The 22133-nt window shown below is 43.8% G+C and overlaps 2 protein-coding genes across 2 annotated transcripts; one reads left to right on the forward strand and one right to left on the reverse strand.

The window, feature by feature from the left end:
- Positions 1-3354: 3354 nt before the first annotated feature.
- LOC105922104 (tripartite motif-containing protein 16-like protein) lies at positions 3355-4916 on the reverse strand. Its single transcript, XM_036134575.1, has one exon. It carries the CDS (start codon positions 4831-4833, stop codon positions 3370-3372), a length of 1464 nt encoding a protein of 487 aa, XP_035990468.1. The 5' UTR covers positions 4834-4916; the 3' UTR covers positions 3355-3369.
- Positions 4917-11814: 6898 nt separating this feature from the next.
- Positions 11815-12378, forward strand: LOC118562268 (E3 ubiquitin/ISG15 ligase TRIM25-like; the record flags this gene model as incomplete). Its single annotated transcript, XM_036134538.1, has 1 exon — positions 11815-12378. A coding segment is annotated over one exon (564 nt), but the record flags the coding sequence as incomplete, so codon positions are not given.
- Between the last annotated feature and the right edge of the window lie 9755 nt (positions 12379-22133).

Below are 22133 nucleotides of genomic sequence, written 5' to 3' on the forward strand. Positions count from 1 at the left end.
GTGGCATGTCTGTTCTCTGATAACATAACATATACAGTATAAATCAAGCAGAGCACTATGGTGATAGCCATACTGCTCCACTTGTGAAAGTAAAATCTGTTGTGCCCTTTCTGGCATTAACACAACAATTCTTATTGCCACATTGCCAGACAGGACACTATAAAAAAAAGATTGTTTTATTTAATCAATAATGGTTGGGCTTCAATTACGCCGAGTTGCCACTTTATTGCGAGGCATTACAGAGGGTCAGGCTCGGTCCAGCATTATCAAGCAAAGTGGCATTATGATACTTATGCAACACTGTCGCTAGATTGCGCCACTTCTGTTTAGATCTGTTAATCGTCCCCGAGAGCAGATTAGTTTTTTCACTCAAAAAGGACTATCAAAACATTATCAAGATGGAGGCTTGGTGTATATAAACTTATTTTATCAAGATTAAACGGTTTTTGGTCTTTTCTATAGGCATATTACATCGCTATATACCTTTAATCAACATTTTCTAAACATACTAGCACTGTAGTTTCATAAAATATAACTCTATTGTTGCCATGCCTTATATGCAAGTTAGAACTTCATGAACTTCTGGTATTTTGCTCATCTTAGGTGCTCTTGAAAACTCTTGATCTGTGGCTGCTCATAGTTTCCTATTTGTCTGTCTTCTCAAACTGTGCACAGAGTGATTCACTCACAGCTACTTTTTCAACACACTCTTGAAATGGGAAAGCATCCTATCTAGGAGTCCTTGTCTAATCTGGTGACTCACACTTGAGCCTGCACCACAGATTTGTTTACCAGATCGATTAGCTTGTCAGTTTAGCCTGGACAAGTTATAAGATGCTTAGTCTTAATTACTCATAACTGTTGCACTTGTTTTTGTAAAATATGACATATTAGAGGTAAATCTGATATTCAGGGCTCTCACTAAGTTGTCCCTATGTTTGTACTATGGAGTACCTCAGGTCTACTGTGTCAGTAGCAGTGTGTGCCCATGTTGCATTTTCATTGTAATGCATTGCAGCCATCTGTAATCTCAAGAAAATTATTATATTGTTTAGTATAATGAAGATTTACTTTCTAAAAACATGTATTTGAGAACTTGTGTCCCCTTTCGTTTCCAAGCTTATACATATGTTTTATTTTAGTTTTGTTTTTTTTACAATTCCTAGGAATATAATATAAGGCAAGGCAAGACAAGTTTATTTGTTTTGCACATTTTAGTACAAGGACAATATACCTTGAGCTGGACTAGCTGAATGTAAATAACTTTGTTACTTTTGAGATTCATCATTGTGTAGCTGCCATATTTTTCTAAATGTCCTACGTGCATATCAACAACACATTAGGTGACTTGTATTATTACTTTTCAAAAAGATGTTTGCGAAATTCAAAGTTATTAACCAGGTGAATCAGCATGCAAGTCACCACCAAGTGTTACAGACCCACCATTAATTGCCTCCCTGATATTCTAGTGTTACTAACAGTTTCTGAAATTAATGTGAATGATAACAAAAAGTTAGATCGGCAATTATCTGTTCACAGATTAGCGTGACTGTCCCCACCACTGCTCAGCTTCTCTGATAACCTAGGTAGCAATGGTGACTATGGCCAGTAGCAGCAGCAATTGATATAGTACCAAGGACAGTAGCATGTAGATTTGAGCTATGCAGTCTAATGCTAACCACCAATAAACAGAAGTTCTCCCTGTATTCTTGATTCTTGCTAAATAAATACATGTAAAATAAATAAATATTAAATACAGTTGAAACATTGAAGGATAACAAATAAATCAGGTAAATATTACAAAAGTGAATCAATGTTGTATAATTTAGTTGCTGCTTACATTGATTTACTGTTTTGCTGTGCATTTCATTGTTTGCTCATTTATTTAATCTGTAATTATTTTTAAATCTTTCATCATTGGTCCGCTGCCATGCACCTGCCTGTTTTATGATCCATTCCTTTTGCCTCAAAGGTTGGAACTCACGAGTTGCAGATTACATAATCTTCTCCTTTTTGCGTTCCAGTTTCCCTCTTTTCAGGAGGTAGGCAAAAACATGGACGCTCACACTTTTTAAAGCAATAACATTGAAAATAACTGTTCTAGGCGGTATTTTGTGCAAACAAACAGAGCAGAAATATCCCGTGAAATATCCCACTGAAAGGCAGCACCTGTGCGACTGACTAAATGTTACATAAATAATAGAGAGCTGCTGCAAACAGTCAAAGTATGAGGTTTTGCTCGATGTTGCTGCAAGTAGCAGCTATCATGAATGCCGATGTCAGGTACCATCATGTGGCACTGACTTTATGAGTCATAATACCAACTTTAGGGGCCAATTCTTTTTCCGACCTGGAGGTCAAGTATTCCAACTACCAGGGATTAATAGAACGCACTATACATTTTTTGTTTGTTTGTTTGTAAGGGGGGGGTGGAGTCTGGCAGTTTTCCACAATCTGCTCTGCTCCACCCACATTGTTTGTGTGCCATGTGTGAGCTTCAGTCCGGTGTTTGTGTGCACCGCCTGCCCTGCATGTTTTGGATCCTTTGCTCACTCTGCCCTCGCTGGATTTCTCATTGGCCTTCTGATTCTGGACTGTTTTCAATTTTTCATTCAAGCCTTCCCCTTTTGGAACTGTCTGCCTCTTACTGTTTGTCAGCTGTCTAGACTGACTAGCTCCTGCTCATCCCTAAACTTTAGCCTTCCAGCACCAGGTTTTTGCTCTGTATTTATTTCCTGACATACAACTTTAAACGCAGCACTGTATTTGGTGCGTATATCAGATTCTCTGCTGATCTGAGCATTATGGGCCTCAATAAAAGTCAGAGATGAGGACATGAATATTTGTTTATATTTATAAATCTGGTTTACTCTGTTTGTGATCAGCTTTTCTTTCTTTGACATATATTACATCATCCTTACAGGATTTTCCCAAATATTGTGAGGAGCAACTGGACATTTCAATCCACAAATTGAAGCTTTCATATGAAATTGAAAGAAAACACACAATTATAGATGTAATCATTTTTATTTCAAGTGATTAAAACACACATTTCAACTACTTTCGATCTATATATCTAATAACAAAGAAGTTTCATAGAAGTCAACGGTATCAGTTGTCAGGAGCTCATCTTATTAACCTCTAAATACAAAAAGTTTCTGGACTCCATCATGTAACAACTCATAGTTCCCTTAAGGGGCAGTAAAGCAACATGGCATCTTACTTGTTAAAACAAAAAGATGATCACTGTTCAGTTCACTATTTTATTTCAGAATATTATTAAATTAAAACAGTATGTTATCTATCATTCACAAGTTTTACGTAGGTGAATATCCAGGGTTTTTTTTTTTTTTTTTTTTTTTTTTTTGTCTATTTGAGTTTACAAATCTTAGCACTTGAATTTAAAGCCAACCAAAGTCCAGCATGTAGCGGTTGAGTGAAGGTGGTCTGGACTCTGTAGAGGAGAGTCATGGTTTCAGAGATGCTGTAGAAGGACAGAATACCTGCTCTGTGATCCAGGTACACTCCTACTCTGGAGGAAACAGGACCTGAGATGGGGGTCCAGATGTTGTTGTGAATAAAATTATGTCTGTCAGGGGAACATGTTAATCCCCAAGTTTTGTCAGAACGTCCAAATCCACTTACTTTCCAGTTCACTCCTCTGCCAATGTTCTTGTATGCGACTGCTACAGAAGCTTTCCCTGTCTTCTCCACCTCCCAGTAACAACGTCCAGTCAGACTCTCTCTACTCAGGACTTGATGGCACTTAGTAAATCTGTCTGGAATACTAGAATAAGACTGAGGTTGATCCATCCTTGTCACCTTCCTGTTCCCCTCTGATAGTAACAGCTCACTGTGTACTGTGTTTGGATCCAGTGTGATTTCACATGAATATCTCAAGAATCCAGCTCTGCTCTTTGGTTCTGGTTCTGACAGTGAAACATCCACCTCAGTGAGTCTCAGTGAGATGTTTGTCCATGCGTCTCTCAGGATGTCCTGTAGTTGATCTCTGAGCTCTGACACAGCTGCTGTCACATCCTCAAAGCACGGAGGTAAGATATTGATGCTTGATGAGTGTGTAGACTCACTGAGTGCTGACAGTGAGGGGTAGTTGTGGAGAAACTGGTTGTGATCATCTGTGTCTGAGAGCTGCTTCAGCTCAGCGTCTTTCCTCTTCAGCTCAGTGATCTCCTGCTCCAGCTTCTCCTGAAGCTCTTTGACTCGACTCCCTTCAGTTTCCTGCTGGGATCTGATCTGCTGCTTCACATCAGAGCTTCTTTTCTGGATGAGACGGATCAGCTGAGTGAAGATCTTCTCACTGTCCTCCACTGTTTTATCAGCAGAGTGCTTGATGGCCTCCAGCTCCTGTTGAAGCAGCTTCACATCTTTCTCTCTGTCCTGGATTCTCTGCTGGATGTTTTTTCGTATCACTTCCAGCTCTCTCTGCCTCTCAGTCCTTTCTGCTGCAGCTAAGACTGTGTCGGGGCCTCTGTGTTCGTTATGTTCTTTCAGTTTTCTTCCAGAGCTGAAATCACAGGCCACATCTTCAGGTCCGGCATAGCAGAGATCAGCAGGAGCAGCTTGGAGTCCAGTCTTCTTCAGCTGCTCCACTAAAGCTGCTAACATGGTGTTTTTCTTCAGAACGGGTCTCGGTATGAAGGTCTCCCTGCACTGAGGGCAGCTGTGGATTCCTTTGTGATCCTCTTCATCCCAGAAGTTTTTAATACACTTCATACAGTAGCTGTGTCCACAGGGAATAGTCACCGGATCCTTCATTAGATCCAGACAGATCGAACAGGACAAGGTTTCTCGGTCCAGCTGGTTCTGCTCCATTTCTCCTCTCGGTCACAGTGACTGTGAGTTTCAAACACCCAGCTCTTTCTAACCTTGTGTTTGTACTGAGGAATGTAGTCTGTCAACTTTTCCACATTTACATGTATTGGTTACACCCATCTTTATCCCTCAGGACTCCAAAGAGATAAAACAAAACTGGAGTTGCTGTTTAGCTGCTGCAACAAAACAAGAAAACCTCTTTCAGAACAGGATCAAATAATACCGGCAGAACAAATCCAATTCAACATTTCTGATCGTGCAATTTCAAATCATACTGATCAACCAAAAAACATTGTTCTTAGATCAATGGTTGTAAAGTGATTTCTTTCCAGAGTTCCAGGGCTCCATACTTGGACAGTCTTTAAAAATACTTATCTTAGCTATTTCCATATCCAAATGTTCACACAAAATGCTGTAATTTATGAATCAGCGGAAAAAAATACAATAAATAAAAATTAAAAAAAAAATTCACACATAGCTGTGACTATTCTTAATGAAGTTATGATTTGTTTCCAAGACTGAGTCTCAAAATTATGTCTTATGAAATACAAAAAAATAATCATTTTTTCAGCTTTATTATTCCTGAGAGGTGAAGAACTTGAGATGATCAATGACTTTAAATATCTTCTTGTTATTTTAGGCTCAACCACATCATTAGAAAAACCACAGAGGAATTCTCAATTGCCATCAAATTTTTAACCCACTTTGCTGTCAGTTAAGGACACCACTGTATGAACCAATATACCATCAGCATTATGCTAGTGTCAAATAAATATCACCTTCAAAACCCCTCCTAAAAAGTTACTTAAAACCAAACAGCATGATAATCTCTGCTAGACTGATATGCTTTTTGAATTTGTACATACGTATGTACATGTGCTTTATACTTTTGTGGCTGTACTTGAGTTTATTATGCCATACCATACCAACTTTATTTATAAAGCACTTTAAACTCCAACAGGACCAAAGTGCGATCTGTGATAAGACGGTTAAGAGAGGCCTTGTTAAATAAGCTAAGGGAAGAGGAGGAGAGTTACAGCTGAAAGCACAGCAAACATCTCTTCTAAGAGTGCAACTTAAAGTTGGGGCGATTTAGAAATCGCTAATGAGCTTGACATTATTATCATAACCACTTTAAAACTTTGGGAAATAGAGTTTAATGAAAATGTTATTTTTTATTCGAAACAGTCATACATTAAAGAGCATCAGTAACAAGTAAAGATGTAAATGTGCTTGAGTTAACGAATATTTCATACATTGTCCCTGAGCGGGGAACAATTAACAAAGGTGAATGTAGTGTGTACATTTAAATCCTTCAGTACCATAAGATAATGGTATAAAGTGCCTGGTGCTAAGTGGGTTTTATTATATAAGAGGCGTGGCTATAACACCTTTGATCTAGCCAGACCACATTATAATTTGATGGAAATTAAAAAGAAAGAATTTAGATAATTGGGCCGCTCCCGCCATCTGAAACAGATCCAAACGCACTATTCACTCAAACTGAAAAAGGGCACACCCCACACATGCATGCAGTAGCATAGTTTCACTTGTACTATTAAAAACACATCCAATCTAATGTACTGTAAAGTGCTAAACACTTGTTGCAATGTAATACAAATCCATACATACAAAATGAACACAGCATACCAACACTTTATATAACAAACAAAGTGCAGAAAAAACAAAGTTGCCTTTTTTTGCACCATTATTTTTGCACTAAAAACATAGTTGAACTTTCTTCTGCACACTTTTTGAAAAACTGTTTTACATTCTTATCACTGCTGCACTCTATATTGTAATTTTATTTTATTTCAATTGAAATCTCATTACATTGTTTCATTACAAATTTTGTTTTGTATGCACTATTTGCAATAAAGTTTGTCTAAGTACAGTATCTCGAAGTCTAACAGTTAATGGCAAATGTCCGTACGTATGTACAAATTCAAAAAGCACATCAGTCTAGGAGTGATTATCATTCTATTTGGTTTTAAGCAAGTTTTAGGAGGGGTTTTGGAGGTGATATTTATTTGAGAATAGCGTAATGCTGATAAGGTATTGTTCCATACAGTGGTGTCCTTAACTGACAGCAAAGTTGGCTCAAAATTTGATGGCAATTGAGATTTCCTCTTGTCATGATTTGTGTACTGAACCCGAACTGAACCACACACAGAGCTTAGTTTGTGAGTTTTATTGAATGATGAGTAGTGGAAGCAGGAGACCAGAGAGACAGAACCAGGCTGGATCAGCAAGCAGTTAATGGCTGGAGCTGACAAGCAAGATGAAACCAGAGCACGTAGGCAGCATAACCAGAAGCACAGCTAAACGGAGACTTGGAACCAGGCTAGACCAGTGGCACTACAGAAAGGAGACTTGGATGGAGACTTGACCAGCAGCACGACAGAACGGAGACTTGGATGGAGACTTGACAAGCAGCACGACAGAACGGAGACTTGGAAACCAGGCTTGATCAGCAGCACGACTGGATGAATACTTGCACGACTGGAGTGAGAGCAGGACCAGAATCACAGCAGACAGGCGGAGAACTCAGGCTGGACGAGAACCAGATGAAGTGAGCAGCAATGAGCAAAATCAACAAGAGAAAACAGAACCCAACAGAACGAACCGACGAGGAAGGACTGAATGCAGGCAGCTTAAATAGAGAGGATGACAGGTGAGATGAGTTCTGGCTTGATTAGAGGCTGACAGGTGTAGAGGATTACTGAGGTGGAGAGGAGACTGGGATGTATGGAGGGTGAATAGTGCCCTGAAATGTCCATGGTGCAGCAAGCAAGGCTGCAGCATGACATCACCCCCCCTTAAAGCCGGCTTCCAGACGGCCAAAAGGAACAGACCACAAAAATAAAACTCCAAGTCCAACAAAAAAAACAACCCATCCAGGGTGGGCGGAGGGAGGTACTGGACGGTGGGAAAGAGTCTCAAACAAAACAAAAACAAAAACGACCCACCCAGGGTGGGCGGAGGGAGGCATAGGACGGTGGGCTAGACTCTCTAACAAAAAAACAAAAACACAAATCTACCACAACGGGGCGAACAAAGGAAGACACTTAATAATCAGGAAAGGCCCTTGGTGGGCGACCCCGGCAGCGGAACAGCCGAGTTAGAAACGGGCGTCGTGGAGGGCGAACCCGACGAGGCAAAGCTAGACAGGGGCGTCGCGGTGGGCGACCCCAACGAGGCAGAGCTAGACAGGGGCATTGCGTAGAGCGACCTGAATGAAGCAGCTCGATCTGGTGTGGCCAGCGGTGGATGAGAACCCTGGAGGAAAGACAGCTACAAACTAAGGGCGGAGCATGGCTGCTGGCTACAGAGGTCGCGGGACTAGAGGCTACGGAGGCCGCGGGACTAGAGGCTACGGAGGCCGCGGGACTAGAGGCTACGGAGGCCGCGGGACTAGAGGCTACGGAGGCCGCGGGACTAGAGGCTACGGAGGTCGGCCCCGGGATCAGACTAAGAAACTCGGATGGGATCAGGCTACAAACTTCAGGAGAACCCGAGCTATAAGCTACAGGAGTACCCGAGCTACCGGCTTCAGAAACGCCTAGCTATGGGCTTCGGGAAACGCCTCCGGGGTACAGGCTACAAGAGGCCCTGGGCTACAGGCTACAAGAAGCCCCGGGCTACAGGCTTCAGGAGGCCCCGGGCTGCAGGCTTCAGGAGGCCCCGGGCTGCAGGCTTCAGGAGGCCCCGGGCTGCAGGCTTCACGAGGCCCCGGGCTGCAGGCTTCAGGAGGCCCCGGGCTGCAATCTTCAGGACGCCCCGGGCTGCAGGCTTCAGGACGCCCCGGGCTGCAGGCTTCAGGACGCCCCGGGCTGCAGGCTTCAGGACGCCCCGGGCTGCAGGCTTCAGGAGGCCCCGGGCTGCAGGCTTCAGGAGGCCCCGGGCTGCAGGCTTCAGGAGGCCCCGGGCTGCAGGCTTCAGGAGGCCCCGGGCTGCAGGCTTCAGGAAGACTCGGGCTACAGAGTTCATGAGACAGCAGACCCTCCTGGGTCTCCGCATCTCTGGCAGGCGGTGGACCCTCCTGGGTCCCCGCGTCTCTGGCAGGCGGTGGACCCTCCTGGGTCCCCGCGTCTCTGGCAGGCGGTGGACTCGCCTGGGTCCCCGCGTCGACGGTGGACGGCAGACCCGCCTGGGTCCCCGCGTCGACGGTGGACGGCAGACCCTCCTGGGTCTCCGCATCGACGGCGGACCCTCCTGGGTCTCCGCATCTTTTACAGGCTGTGGACCCTCCCGGGTCCCTGCGTCAACGATGGTAGGCGGCGGACTGGCATGCTCATCACCCGTGTCGGACATCAGACTGGCGTGCTCATCACCCGTGTCAGACATGAGACTGGCGTGCTCATCACCCGTGTCAGACATCAGACTGGCGTGCTCATCACCCGTGTCAGACATCAGACTGGCGTGCTCATCACCCGTGTCAGACATCAGACTGGCGTGCTCATCACCCGTGTCAGACATCAGACTGGCGTGCTCATCACCCGTGTCAGACATCAGACTGGCGTGCTCATCACCCACGTTGGACACTGGACTGGGAACCGAAATCTTGGCTGCGGGCTGAGCAGGAACTGGGTCCTTGGCTGTGGGCTGAGCAGGAACTGGGTCCTTGGCTGCGGGCTGAGCAGGAACTGGGTCCTTGGCTGCGGGCTGAGCAGGAACTGGGTCCTTGGCTGCGGGCTGAGCAGGAACTGGGTCCTTGGCTGCGGGCTGAGCAGGAACTGGGTATTCAGATAAAGCCGGTGATGGGGTTACAGAAACCTCAGCCTCTGACGTTGGTGTGGGCCGATAGGGAATCAGGTCATCCATATCCCCGTAAAAGAAGTCCCACAACTGGGTCTCATGGACCCGAGGCGCTTTGGCCGAACGAGGCGAGGACCTCCGAGCAGCGGCTGAAGGCTTCACCCGAGGAGCCAGCTGGGTGTCGTGGAGGTGGTGACTGAGATGACGGGTAACAGCATGGCTTCTACTCTGGCTCGCTGGGGCAGCCGCGACGCCGTCAGATTGACTCACCAGGAACATGGAGGTGACGTCAGCTCCAAGCGGAGGTATCGCAGCCGTGCTTACCAGCTGAGCCTCAGGTTGAACAGTGGTTGAGTCCTGGCACTGACGAGTCCGACGTCTGCGTCGAGAGGAGCCGGGCGGTGAGAGAGTGGCTGCTGCTAGCGATGGGGAAGTGGGACCAGAATCAGCGGAGACAACAGCGAGAGCCGCATCAACTACAGGCGCCGCGGCAGAATCTGGAGTGGGGAAAGCTGCTTCAGTGGAGATGGCAGCCAAGGTTGACAGGCTCGTGGGCGGGACGAGAGTCACAGCTGAGGTTGAATCTGTGCTGGAAGCAGCCCTGGTGAAGGACGAAGGTCTGGGAGGAGGCGGCCTGCCGTATAGCTGAGCGAATGCTTCCTGCTCGTTCCAGCTGAGCTCCTCGAACAGTCCCGAGGATTTGAGGAACGGAAGGAGCTCAGTCTTGCTCTCCAGCAGACCCCGCACTTGAGCCAGAGCACTCACCCATCTCCAAGGTGGGTTGAGTGCGGCGGCCTGAATGACCTCCCAGAACTCCTCCATTAAGTGCAGGGTGGTTTCCAATAAAACCTGCCCCGCTGCGCTGTTGTCCGAGAGCGGAGCCGGATCCATGTTGCTGGCTCCAGCACCAAAGCTCTGTGTGGGTGTCGGGTTCTTGTGGTCGGTTCGTTCTGTCATGATTTGTGTACTGAACCCGAACTGAACCACACACAGAGCTTAGTTTGTGAGTTTTATTGAATGATGAGTAGTGGAAGCAGGAGACCAGAGAGACAGAACAAGGCTGGATCAGCAAGCAGTTAATGGCTGGAGCTGACAAGCAGGATGAAACCAGAGCACGTAGGCAGCATAACCAGAAGCACAGCAGAACGGAGACATGGAACCAGGCTAGACCAGTGGCACAACAGAAAGGAGACTTGGAAACCAGGCTTGATCAGCAGCACGACTGGATGAATACTTGCACGACTGGAGTGAGAGCAGGACCAGAATCACAGCAGACAGGCGGAGAACTCAGGCTGGACGAGAACCAGATGAAGTGAGCAGCAATGAGCAAAATCAACAAGAGAAAACAGAACGAACTGACGAGGAAGGGCTGAATGCAGGCAGCTTAAATAGAGAGGATGACAGGTGAGATGAGTTCTGGCTTGATTAAAGGCTGACAGGTGTAGATGATTACTGAGGTGGAGAGGAGACTGGGATGTATGGAGGGTAAATAGTGCCCTGAAATGTCCATGGTGCAGCAAGCAAGGCTGCAGCATGACACCTCTGTGGTTTCAAATGCTATCATTGAGCCTAAAATAACAAGAAGGTATCTGAACTCATCGATCATCTCAAGTTCTTCACCTCTCAGGAATAAAAAATATTTAATTTGTTATGATCATTTGTTTTTGTATTTAATAAGACATTTCTGAGAGCCAGACCAGGAAATAAGTCATAACTTGATTAAGAATAGTCACAGCTATATGGGATTTTTTTTTGTTTGTTTATGTTTTTTGTTGGTATATAAATTATAGCATTTTGTGTGAATATTTGCTTATGGAACTAGTTAAGATAAATATTTGTAAAGACTGTATGGAGCCCTGGAACTCCAGAAAGAAATCACTTTACAACCATTGATCTAAGAACAATGTTTTTGGTTGATGAGTATAATATGAAACACCAAACTGCACAATCAGAAATATTGAATTGATTTATTCTGCCGGTAGTATTTCATCCTGTTCTGAAAGACGTTTTCTTGTTTTGTTGGAGCAGCTAAACAGCAACTCCAGTTTTATTTTCATCTTTATGGAGTCCTGAGGGCTTAAGACGGGTATAACCAACATATGTAAATGAGAAAAAGTTGACAGACTACATTCCTCAGTACAAACACAAGGTTAGAAAGAGCTGGGTTTTTGAAACTCACAGTCACTGTGACCAAGAGGAGAAATGGAGCAGAACCAGCTGGACCGAGAAACCTTGTCCTGTTCGATCTGTCTGGATCTACTGAAGGATCCGGTGACTATTCCCTGTGGACACAGCTACTGTATGAAGTGTATTAAAAACTTCTGGGATGAAGAGGATCACAAAGGAATCCACAGCTGCCCTCAGTGCAGGGAGACCTTCACACCGAGGCGCGTTCTGAAGAAAAGCACCATGTTAGCAGCTTTAGTGGAGCAGCTGAAGAAGACTGGACTCCAAGCTGCTCCTGCTGATCTCTGCTATGCTGGACCTGAAGATGTGGCCTGTAATTTCTGCTCTGGAAGAAAACTGAAAGCCATCAAGTCCTGTTTAGTCTGTCTGGCCTCTTACTGTGAGAAACACCTTCAGCCTCATTATGATTCAGCTGCATTTAAGAAACACAAGCTGGTGGAGCCCTCCAAGAACCTCCAGGATAACATCTGCTCTTGTCATGATGAGGTGATGAAGATGTTCTGTCGTACTGATCACAAGTGTATCTGTTATCTCTGCCCTGTGGATGAACATAAAGGACACGACACAGTGTCAGCTGCAGCAGAAAGGACTGAGAGGCAGAGAGAGCTGGAGGTGAGACGAGAAAACATCCAGCAGAGAATCTAGGACAGAGAGAAAGATGTGAAGCTGCTTCAACAGGAGCTGGAGGCCATCAAGCACTCTGCTGATAAAACAGTGGAGGACAGTGAGAAGATCTTCACTCAGCTGATCCTTCTCATCCAGAAAAGAAGCTCTGATGTAAAGCAGCAGATCAGATCCCAGCAGGAAACTGAAGGGAGTCGAGTCAAAGAGCTTCAGGAGAAGCTGGAGCAGGAGATCACTGAGCTGAAGAGGAAAGACGCTGAGCTGAAGCAGCTCTCAGACACAGAGGATCACAACCAGTTTCTCCACAACTACCCCTTCAGAAAGATGGCTGGAAGTTCTCACCGTGAGGCTCGAGACATTCTGGCACTGGAGACTGCGAGGAGCAGAGCTTATAAGCAGATAGGGCGGAGGCAACACAGGTGTGCTGATTGCAATTAGCAGCTCCAGTGCCAGAAACGTTACATAGATAGATAGATAGATAGATAGATAGATAGATAGATAGATAGATAGATAGATAGATAGATAGATAGATAGATAGATAGATAGATAGATAGATAGATAGATAGATAGATAGATAGATAGATAGATAGATAGATATCAGTGACGTGCCGTAGGGTTCATAGCTGGTGAGGCACTGACGTCATCAGAGTCAGATTTACAAATATATACATTCTACAGAATAGACTCATTGCAAAGTGCTGAAGGAGACTGAGCCAAATCACTTCACCAAGAAACATGGAAAAAAACTAAATTATTTGTCATTTGATTGGTGAAATATGATGGATTTCTCCAACACATTCTAAAGATATAATACACATTACGCACATTTCATTACAAAAACAAAACATGAATAATTATCGCTGTCTTACCTCTACTTATAAATAAAGTCCATGCGGCACTCTTTCTGAACAAAAATATCTGTCATTTTTTGGTAAAAGTTCTCTTTATCTTCTTCAGTTTTAAAACTCTGTCAGTCTCAGTGGAGCTCACTGCCAGGGAGGAAAGCCTTCCTTGATCAGTCCTGTTCCGGCTGTATGTTTAGAATCTTTTTAGTGCTTTACATGTTTAGCAAAACTTGCTAATAAAACACTCAGTGCCCATAACTTGCTGTCACTCTACTGTTTTGGGATCACGAGTGGTGTCCCTTGAGCGCCCCCTGCCAAGGAACTGCTGGCCTCACCTACAACCAGTTCTTTGCTGTTTATGATCGCGCAGCAGCACGAAAACATGTTACCTGCACACAGTTTGATGACCAAATCACAAAACGTAATTTACATACATTAAATTATAGAAAATAAGGTCATAACTGTTTGAACAACTGAATTTATGATCTACAGACAGGAAGATGCATTCACAGAATGGAAGCCAGTGCAGTTAACACGGGGTTGCGCAATCTCAGGGGAGGCCAAGCTCGTTTCGGCCTCACCGGCTTCGCTATCAAGCGCCACCAAGGATTTACATGAAAAATAGCGAAAAGTCTGTGACTTTAAAGAGAATGTGATAAAAAATGAAGAAATTATATAAAAAAGAACTTTTATTACAAATGACTGAGTGAATCACAATTTATATTATGTTATCATTATTATATATTTTCTAATATTTTTTATTTATTTTACTTTCCATGATGACAAGTGAGGCCTGGCGTCACTTGCCTCCCCTGACTGCACGTCACTGATATATATAAATATATATATATATATATATATATATATATTAGGGCTGGGCAACGATTAAAATATTTGATCGCGATTAATCGCCCTGATTAATCGCGATTAATCGTGATTAATCGCATTGTATTTACAAACTCCAAGAATGAATTCAAAAGTAGTGTAAAGAGCACTTTTATTTTAATGTTCTGCTGCCATATGAACAAAAGTGTTGTAACATTTGTAGCACTTATTTTATACTGGATATTTTCAACCCATCTATTGAATTTAGTGCACTAGTTGATCTTTTCTTCATACGAGAACAGCAAGCACTGCAGCCAAAATATGGCCTTTTTTGACCTGCTGTATATTAGCCAGTCCCTAAGCTTGATGTATCATGAAACTGTTGACCTTTTAGGTTTTGTGGTTTTTATTTTATTATTACAATTAAATAATAATAATAATAATAATAATAATAATAATAATAATAATAATAATAATATTAATGTTATGTTCAGTGTTTTTTCGCTAATCCACCTCTTATATATTTCAATCCTTATGTAATTTTGTCTGTGTTGTGTGCACCTGCCTGTTGCTTTAATCCTATAAATTTCCCCGTCGTGGGATAAAAAAAGGATTAGCTAATGTTATCTTATCTTAAATAACACTTTTTAATATATGTACTGGGTTCTTTCAAGGTCTTAATTACATGTTATGTGTGGGCTCCAGTAACATCCATCCATCCATCCATCCATCCATCCATCCATCCATCCATCCATCCATCCATCCATCCACTGATCTACCTGGATGTTCCCTGGAGGACTGAAACGCCTCAGTCAGAGACGTCTGTGGGTCTGTCGGTGCAATGAGAGAAGTTTCGTCTCCTCTCTCCGTTTCTGGGGCTCGACGTTTTCATGTTTTGTCACGTGCTTAGATAAATTAGTTGTGTTTCCACTGAAATGAACCGGCTTTTTACAAAACATACAGCTTGATTTCATTTACGGTATTAAAATAAAGCCAAACGGTGCTACTTCCCCTGTTCATGTTTTTTCGCTGCTGCTCTTTCAGCTGTTTGTTTGTTAAGTTTGTGTGAGAGCTGAGTGGGCGGGCCAGGCTGAGCCTGCGTGCTGATTGGCTGGCGCCGCTGAGCCATGTACGAGAGGGGAGGGGGAGCGGGAGAGTGCTGCCGTGACAGCGCGCTGCAGTCAGTGCGCCTGCTGACTGACACTGACTGAAAGCATGTGAGCAACATGCGTTAATGCGCGATAAAATAAATATCGCCGTTAATAGTCTAATGAATTAACGCGAAATTAATGCGTTAACTTGCCCAGCCCTAATATATATATATATATATATATATATATATATATATATATATATATATATATATATATATATATATGTATATACATATATATATATATATATATATATATAAGTGCTGTCAGTTAAACGCGTTATTAACGGCGTTAACGCAAACCCATTTTAACGCCGACAATTTTTTTGTCGCCGCGCGTTAAAACACACACTGTTCCCTAATGTTTTTCCCCCGCCGCGCTCTCCGGACTGTGTTTCTTTTACCCTCAGCGCTTTCCGTAGTTTCAAGAGTGCTAGAAAACTGTAGCAAAACACACCCGCCCCGAAGGGTTTCTTTTACCCTCGGACACATGCGACTTTGGGCTTCTTTTTTCTAAAAGCGCTTCTAAATTTCATGAGTCACGGGTTGCGTTTTTTTTTTGGGTAAGTTTCTGAAAGTGAAATCACTTATTTGGGCTCTAAAATAAGTGACGAAACAGCGGTTATTATGAGACCTGCCTGCACTGGCCACACTTTGTATCCAGCTGAACTATCCCTCCGCCATAGGAGCCGACGGTAGTAAAGGCAGACAGAGCAACTCTGCACGTATTTTCTGCAGTTTACGGTGCAATAACCGGTGATAACTGCTGAAAGTAGATTACATGGTGCAGATCACCATTTTATCAGACATTGGTTCTGAAGATGAGCTTTTACACGTTGATTAAATTGCAGAAACCCAACCCATAAACCGTACTTTAATGCTTATTAATTTGTTGTCTCTGTATTTGACAAACTAAGGCTGAATTACGTTGCCAAACGAAGGACCTGGAGTTACTAAACAGTTGCTAAACAGTCTCATTCAGGGTATTAAGCTCCTGCTCAGTTGCAAGCAAAGTGTAAGACTGGAATGACCTGTATTGTTGTTGGTGTGAAAGCTCAGAATTAGATGTGTGAGAGAGAGAGAGAGTGTGAAGAAATGAACAAAATTTATGACTTTATTGAAATGTACAATTTTTATTAATTTATATGTTTATGCATAATACCATGTCTAGCTTTGTTTAAGAGGCAAAAAAAATATATCGGCATGAAAACAGGTATTTATTTACACATTTGTTTACACATGGTGTAAACATAAGGGCGTCATGATTAGTCATTTAGCCATTATAGTCCAGAGTTTAACATTTGGCACTGGGATGTTTTCATTCCAATTCTGAAAAGTGCTTGAAAAATAACATAAAAATATGTTTTGTACAAGCATGTATTTTATTAGTGTCATTTATTGCAAAATTGCACATTAAAATGCCCAAACAGGCTATTACACTTTCAGAAATAAAAGGATAAAATATGCGATTAATTGCGATTAATCTCGAGTTAACTATCAACATTATGCAATTAATCGCGATTAAAATTTTTAATCGTTTGACAGCACTAATATATATATATATATATATATATATATATATATATATATATATATATATATATATATATATATATAATAGGCAGCATTTGTCACGCTAGATGGAGATGCAATGATGCAAAATGTGCAAATATGCGAATGTTGTGCAGAGTTTATGGGTTATAGTTCAGCAGTTCAACAGCAGTTCAACAGTCTGATGGCAGCAGGGAAAAAGCTTTTGCAGAACCTGGTGGACCTGCAGCGGATACTGCGGAACCTCTTCCCAGAGGGCAGCAGGGAGATCAGTCCATGGTGGGGGTGTGATGGGCCCCTGATGATGTTATGGGCTCGGGACACACAGCGCTGTGATGTCATTTATGGAGGAGCCATAAAAAGAATGTCTTTTATGCTGTCCTCACCATTCTCCTCACATTCTTCTAGTCGGAGGCACTGCAGCCTCCACACCACACAGAGAGACAGCTGGTCAGAATGCTCTCTCTGGTGCTTCTGTAGAAGGTCGTGAGGATGGGCGGGTGCAGGTGGGCTCTCCTCATCCTCCTCAGGAAGTACAAGCGCTTCTGTGTCCTCTTCAGCAGTGACGTGGTGTTCACAGACCAGCTGAGGTTGTCTGTGATGTCCGTTATCACTTTAATAAATAACACCTTGTGAAATCGTAGGTGTTTGTGATTATTTTGAGTCAGAAATGTGGTCTCTAAGAGTTACCGAATTATCTCCTTTTGAGTTAATAACTGAATAAACTGAGACATGTTCATTGGCTTGTGATGAAGGAGTAAGGATTAAAACTCCAATTCCAATTATAATTAAAAGTTATCAATGTTTGCTGGACAAGTCTAACCACTCAACAACTGGTTATGGGAGTCGTCCCCTGTGTCCCAAGTGTCCCATGTATCTTACAGAGACATGGCGGAGCATGCTCCCTAAATTCAGGGAAAACATGTAGAGCCAGTTGGTATTACTTTGAACTGGCCGCTAGGGCTCATTGAAGACCTTAGGGAGCAGGTGCAATACAGAGCATTGGCCACTGGATGGCAGCCTTACCTTACGTTTCAGAGAATGTCGCTAGGGTTACAGGAGGTTATCAAATGGGTTCTATTGGGTTTGGGTAAGTACTGGTGGTCCAGTGTGTGTGTGTGTGTGTGTGTGTGTGTGTGTGTATTATTGGTGTTTATCAAGCGCTTAAGTACTGGTGGTCCGTTGTGTGTGTGTGGGGAAGGGACAGCGGGCGTTCAGGAGGGTGCAATGTGTGACAGGAGGGAATCAAATTGTATTATCAGTGTTTAAGTACTGGTGGTCCATTATGAGTGTGTGGGAGAGGGGCGGCGGGACCAGTAGTATGGATGTTGGTTCTGGAGAACCAGGGGCTGTTCCATGGAAGTTGATGCTGGGCTAGGGTGCTCTGTTCCTGGGTACGGAACCTCCATGGTTCCCCCTGGTTCTCCAAGACCCTGTTGTTTCTGAAGAACCAAGGGCTGTTCCATGGAAGTTGATGCAGGGCTAATGTGCTCTGTTCCTGGGTATGGAACCTCCATGGTTCCCCCTGGTTCTCTGGAGGTCAAAGGTCAATGGGTGTGCTCAGCCCACCTCCATGCAGGCCTAGGGTGTCCGTTCGTGGGTGCAGAACCTCCATGGTTCCCCCTGGTTCTCTGGAGGTCAAAGGTCGAAGGGTATGCTCAGCCCACCTCCATGCAGGCCTAGGGTGATCTGTCCCTGGGTACACAACCTCCATGGTTCCCCCTCTGGTTCTCTGGAGGTCCAGTGTGGGCTTCCAGTCTAAGTCCTTGGCCCCTCCTGGTCCTCTGGAGGTCCAATGGGGTGCTCAGCCCACCTCCATGCAGGCCTAGGGTGAGCCGTTCCTGGGTGCAGAACCTCCATGGTTCCCCTCTGGTTTTGGAGATCCAATAAGGTGCTCAGCCCACCTCCATGCAGGCCTATGGTGCTCTCTTCCTGGTTACAGAACCTCCATGGTTCCCCCTGGTTCTCTCGAGGTCCAGTGTGGGCTTCCAGTCTAAGTCCTTGTCCAGTCTAACCATGGTACCCACTCTTAAGTCCCCCAACCCCCCACCCCCCACAGTTAGCATCAGAGAAATCAGAGAAAAAAAACAGCAAAGTCCTTGTGCCCCTGGTAAGGCAGAAATACCTGGGAAGAGCCCCCATCTGTGGCCTTATCTCCACCAACACCCAGCCTACTAAACCTCCAGCACGGAGCTCCAGGCACCCAGGGGCCTTTCTTGGTCCTTCTTAACCAGGCAGAGGCTCCATCTTAGGCCTGCTCCGGGACATATCTCCAACAGTGGGCTTCCCAAGAGTCAGTTTCTATAAATCTGCGGAAGGGTTTTTTTGGCATAAGGCCCCAGGATCCCTTCAGACCCTTGTAACTTCCTGGGATACTCCTGTTGATTTCCTATCCACCCCATACTGGGGACTTGGAAAAATTTCAACGTTAGGGTTCCCCATCTAAAATACTGCCAATCGTCCCATTTAAAATGCTGAATTTCATACACAATGTAAAATACTGCCTATTGTCACATTTAAAATGCTGCCATTTGTACATAATATAAAATACTGCCTATTGTCCCATTTAAAATGCTGCCTTTTGTACATAATATAAAATGCTGCCTATTGTCCCATATAAAATGCCGCCTATTGTACATGAGGTAATGCTGCCTACTGTCCCATATAAAATGCCGCCAAGTGTACATATGCTATCTGGTGGCGATTTAATGGAACTACAACCCCTGACTAAAGTATTGGGCCATGATCTTCAGACTTTAGGTGTCATTCCTCCGTTTGGCTGACGTCACTTCCTGTTTGCGGTAAGGCGTATTGTATCACTTCCTGTTTTCACTGCGTGAGCAACGGTTTGTTGCTCCAGGTTCTCTCGCTTTTATCTTTAATCTCTTTGCTGTAACATCTGTTTCTAACACATAAGCACTTTTAAAACATTTTCTGTTGCTGCACATCACGCTTGGGAACTCCTCGTGTTTCACGGTTTGCTCTCTTGGCGTGGTAGAAGGGCGCTAGCCTAGCTTTAGCCTAGCCTAGCTTTAGCTCCACAATGGCTTCCTCTCCTACTATTACTTCAGCTTCTCCGTCTCTGACTAAGTCTCCCCTTATCTCCTGCTCTCTGTGTCAGATGTTTAGCTATTCCTCTGCCTCCTTTAGTGATAATGGTACTTGTAATAAATGTAGTGTTTTTGTAGCTTTGGAGGCGAGGGTGTCAGAATTAGAGTCCCGGCTCCGTGCTATGGAAAGACCAGCTGATAGCCGCCCCTCTGCTAGCACGGAGCCACATAGACATAGCGTTAGTTCACTTAGTGGTCCTCCAGAAGCACCCGAGCAGCCGGGTAAGCAGGCCGGCTGGGTGACAGTTCGTAGGAAGCATAGCTCTAGATTTCAGCCCCCAGTTCACCACCAACCCGTCTGCGTTTCAAACAAATTTTCCCCACTCAGCGAGACACCCGCTGAGAAGCCGATCCTGGTTATTGGGAGCTCAATAGTCAGAAACGTGGCACTAGAGACACCAGGGACCATAGTTAAATGCCTGCCAGGGGCCAGAACGGGCGACATAGAATCTTACCTAAAACTGCTGGCTAAGGATAAGCGTAAATACAGTAAGATTGTTATTCACGCTGGCGGTAATGACACCCGATCACGCCGATCGGAGGTCACTAAAGTTGGTGTTGCTTCGGTGTGTGAGTTTGCTAAAGCAATGTCGGACTCCGTAATTTTCTCTGGTCCCCTGCCTGATTTGACCAGTGATGACATGTTTAGCCGCATGTCATCATTCAACCACTGGTTGTCTAGGTGGTGTCCTGAAAACGACGTGGGCTACATTGATAACTGGAGAACTTTCTGGGGAAAACCTGGTCTGATCCGGAGAGACGGCATCCATCCTACTTTGGATGGTGCAGCTCTTCTTTCTAGAAATCTGGCCGGATTTATTAGTCCTCCTAAATGCTGACAACCCAGGGTCCAGACCAGGAAGCAGAGCCGTAGTTTAACACACCTCTCTGCAGCTTCTGTACTGTTACCCATCCATTATCCTATTGAGATGGTGTCTTTCCCACGGCCAAAACTTAACAGATCAAAAACTTATCTAAAAGGAACATATCATAAAAACCTAATAAAAATCAATACGGTTCACCTTGAACCTAAAAATAAAACAATTAAATGTGGTCTATTAAATATAAGGTCTCTCCCTCCAAAGACTTTGTTAGTTAACGAATTGATTTCTGATAAACAGATTGATTTGTTTTGTCTCACAGAAACCTGGCTACAAGAGGACTACGTTAGTATAAATGAGTCAACTCCCTCCAATTATTCAAATTTCCACATTCCCAGATCTGTGGGAAGAGGAGGAGGAGTGGCAACCATCTTACAGTCTGATTTATTAATTAGTCCCAGGCCAATTAATAACTACAGTTCTTTTGAACATTTAACCCTCAGTTTCCCTCATCCAAACTGCAAAGCAATAAAACCTCTTCTGTTTGTTGTTTTGTATCGTCCACCAGGCCCTTACACTCAGTTTTTGGATGAGTTGTCAGATTTCTTATCTGATTTGGTGTTAAATACTGATAAGGCTATTATAGTGGGTGATTTTAACATCCATGTTGACACAGAATGTGATAACCTTAGTGTAGCCTTTAAAACTATCCTAGATTCAATTGGTTTTGCTCAAAATGTGCATAAACCGACGCACTCTTGGCTCCATACTTTAGACCTTGTGCTGACATATGGCATTGATTGTGAAGAATTAACAGTATTTCCTCACAACCCTGTCCTATCTGATCATTTTTTAATAACATTTGAGTTTAATCTAACTGAGTTCTCCACCCCCAAAAGAGGGTTCCATTATAGTAGATCTTTATCGGATAATGCTGTATCAAAACTTAAAGAGTCTGTCCCCTTTTTAATATCCTCCGTATTGCAGAAATGCCCTGTAGATGGCAGCAATGTTGTTTCTTCCAATTCACAAATAGATGTCTTTGTAAACGGTATGACTTCGTCATTGCGTTCTGCATTAGACAATGTAGCTCCCTTGAAAAAGAAGGTGATTATTCACAGGAAGCTGGCTCCTTGGTTTAATTCAGAGCTGCGTTCCTTGAAGCACAATGTTAGGAAATTGGAGAGAAAATGGCGCTCTACACACCAAGAAGAATCCTACTTAATCTGGAGGGACAGACTATTGTTGTATAACAAGACCCTCCGCAGAGTTAGAGCAGCATATTTTTCATCATTAATTGAAGAGAATAAGAATAATCCTAGATTTCTCTTCAGTACAGTTGCCAAACTTACCCAGAGCCACAGCTCTGTTGATCCATCCATTCCCTTAGCTCTTAGCAGTAATGATTTTATGGGATTCTTCATAA

This window comes from Fundulus heteroclitus, unplaced genomic scaffold (genome assembly GCF_011125445.2).
Source record: "Fundulus heteroclitus isolate FHET01 unplaced genomic scaffold, MU-UCD_Fhet_4.1 scaffold_85, whole genome shotgun sequence".
Taxonomy (NCBI): domain Eukaryota; kingdom Metazoa; phylum Chordata; class Actinopteri; order Cyprinodontiformes; family Fundulidae; genus Fundulus; species Fundulus heteroclitus.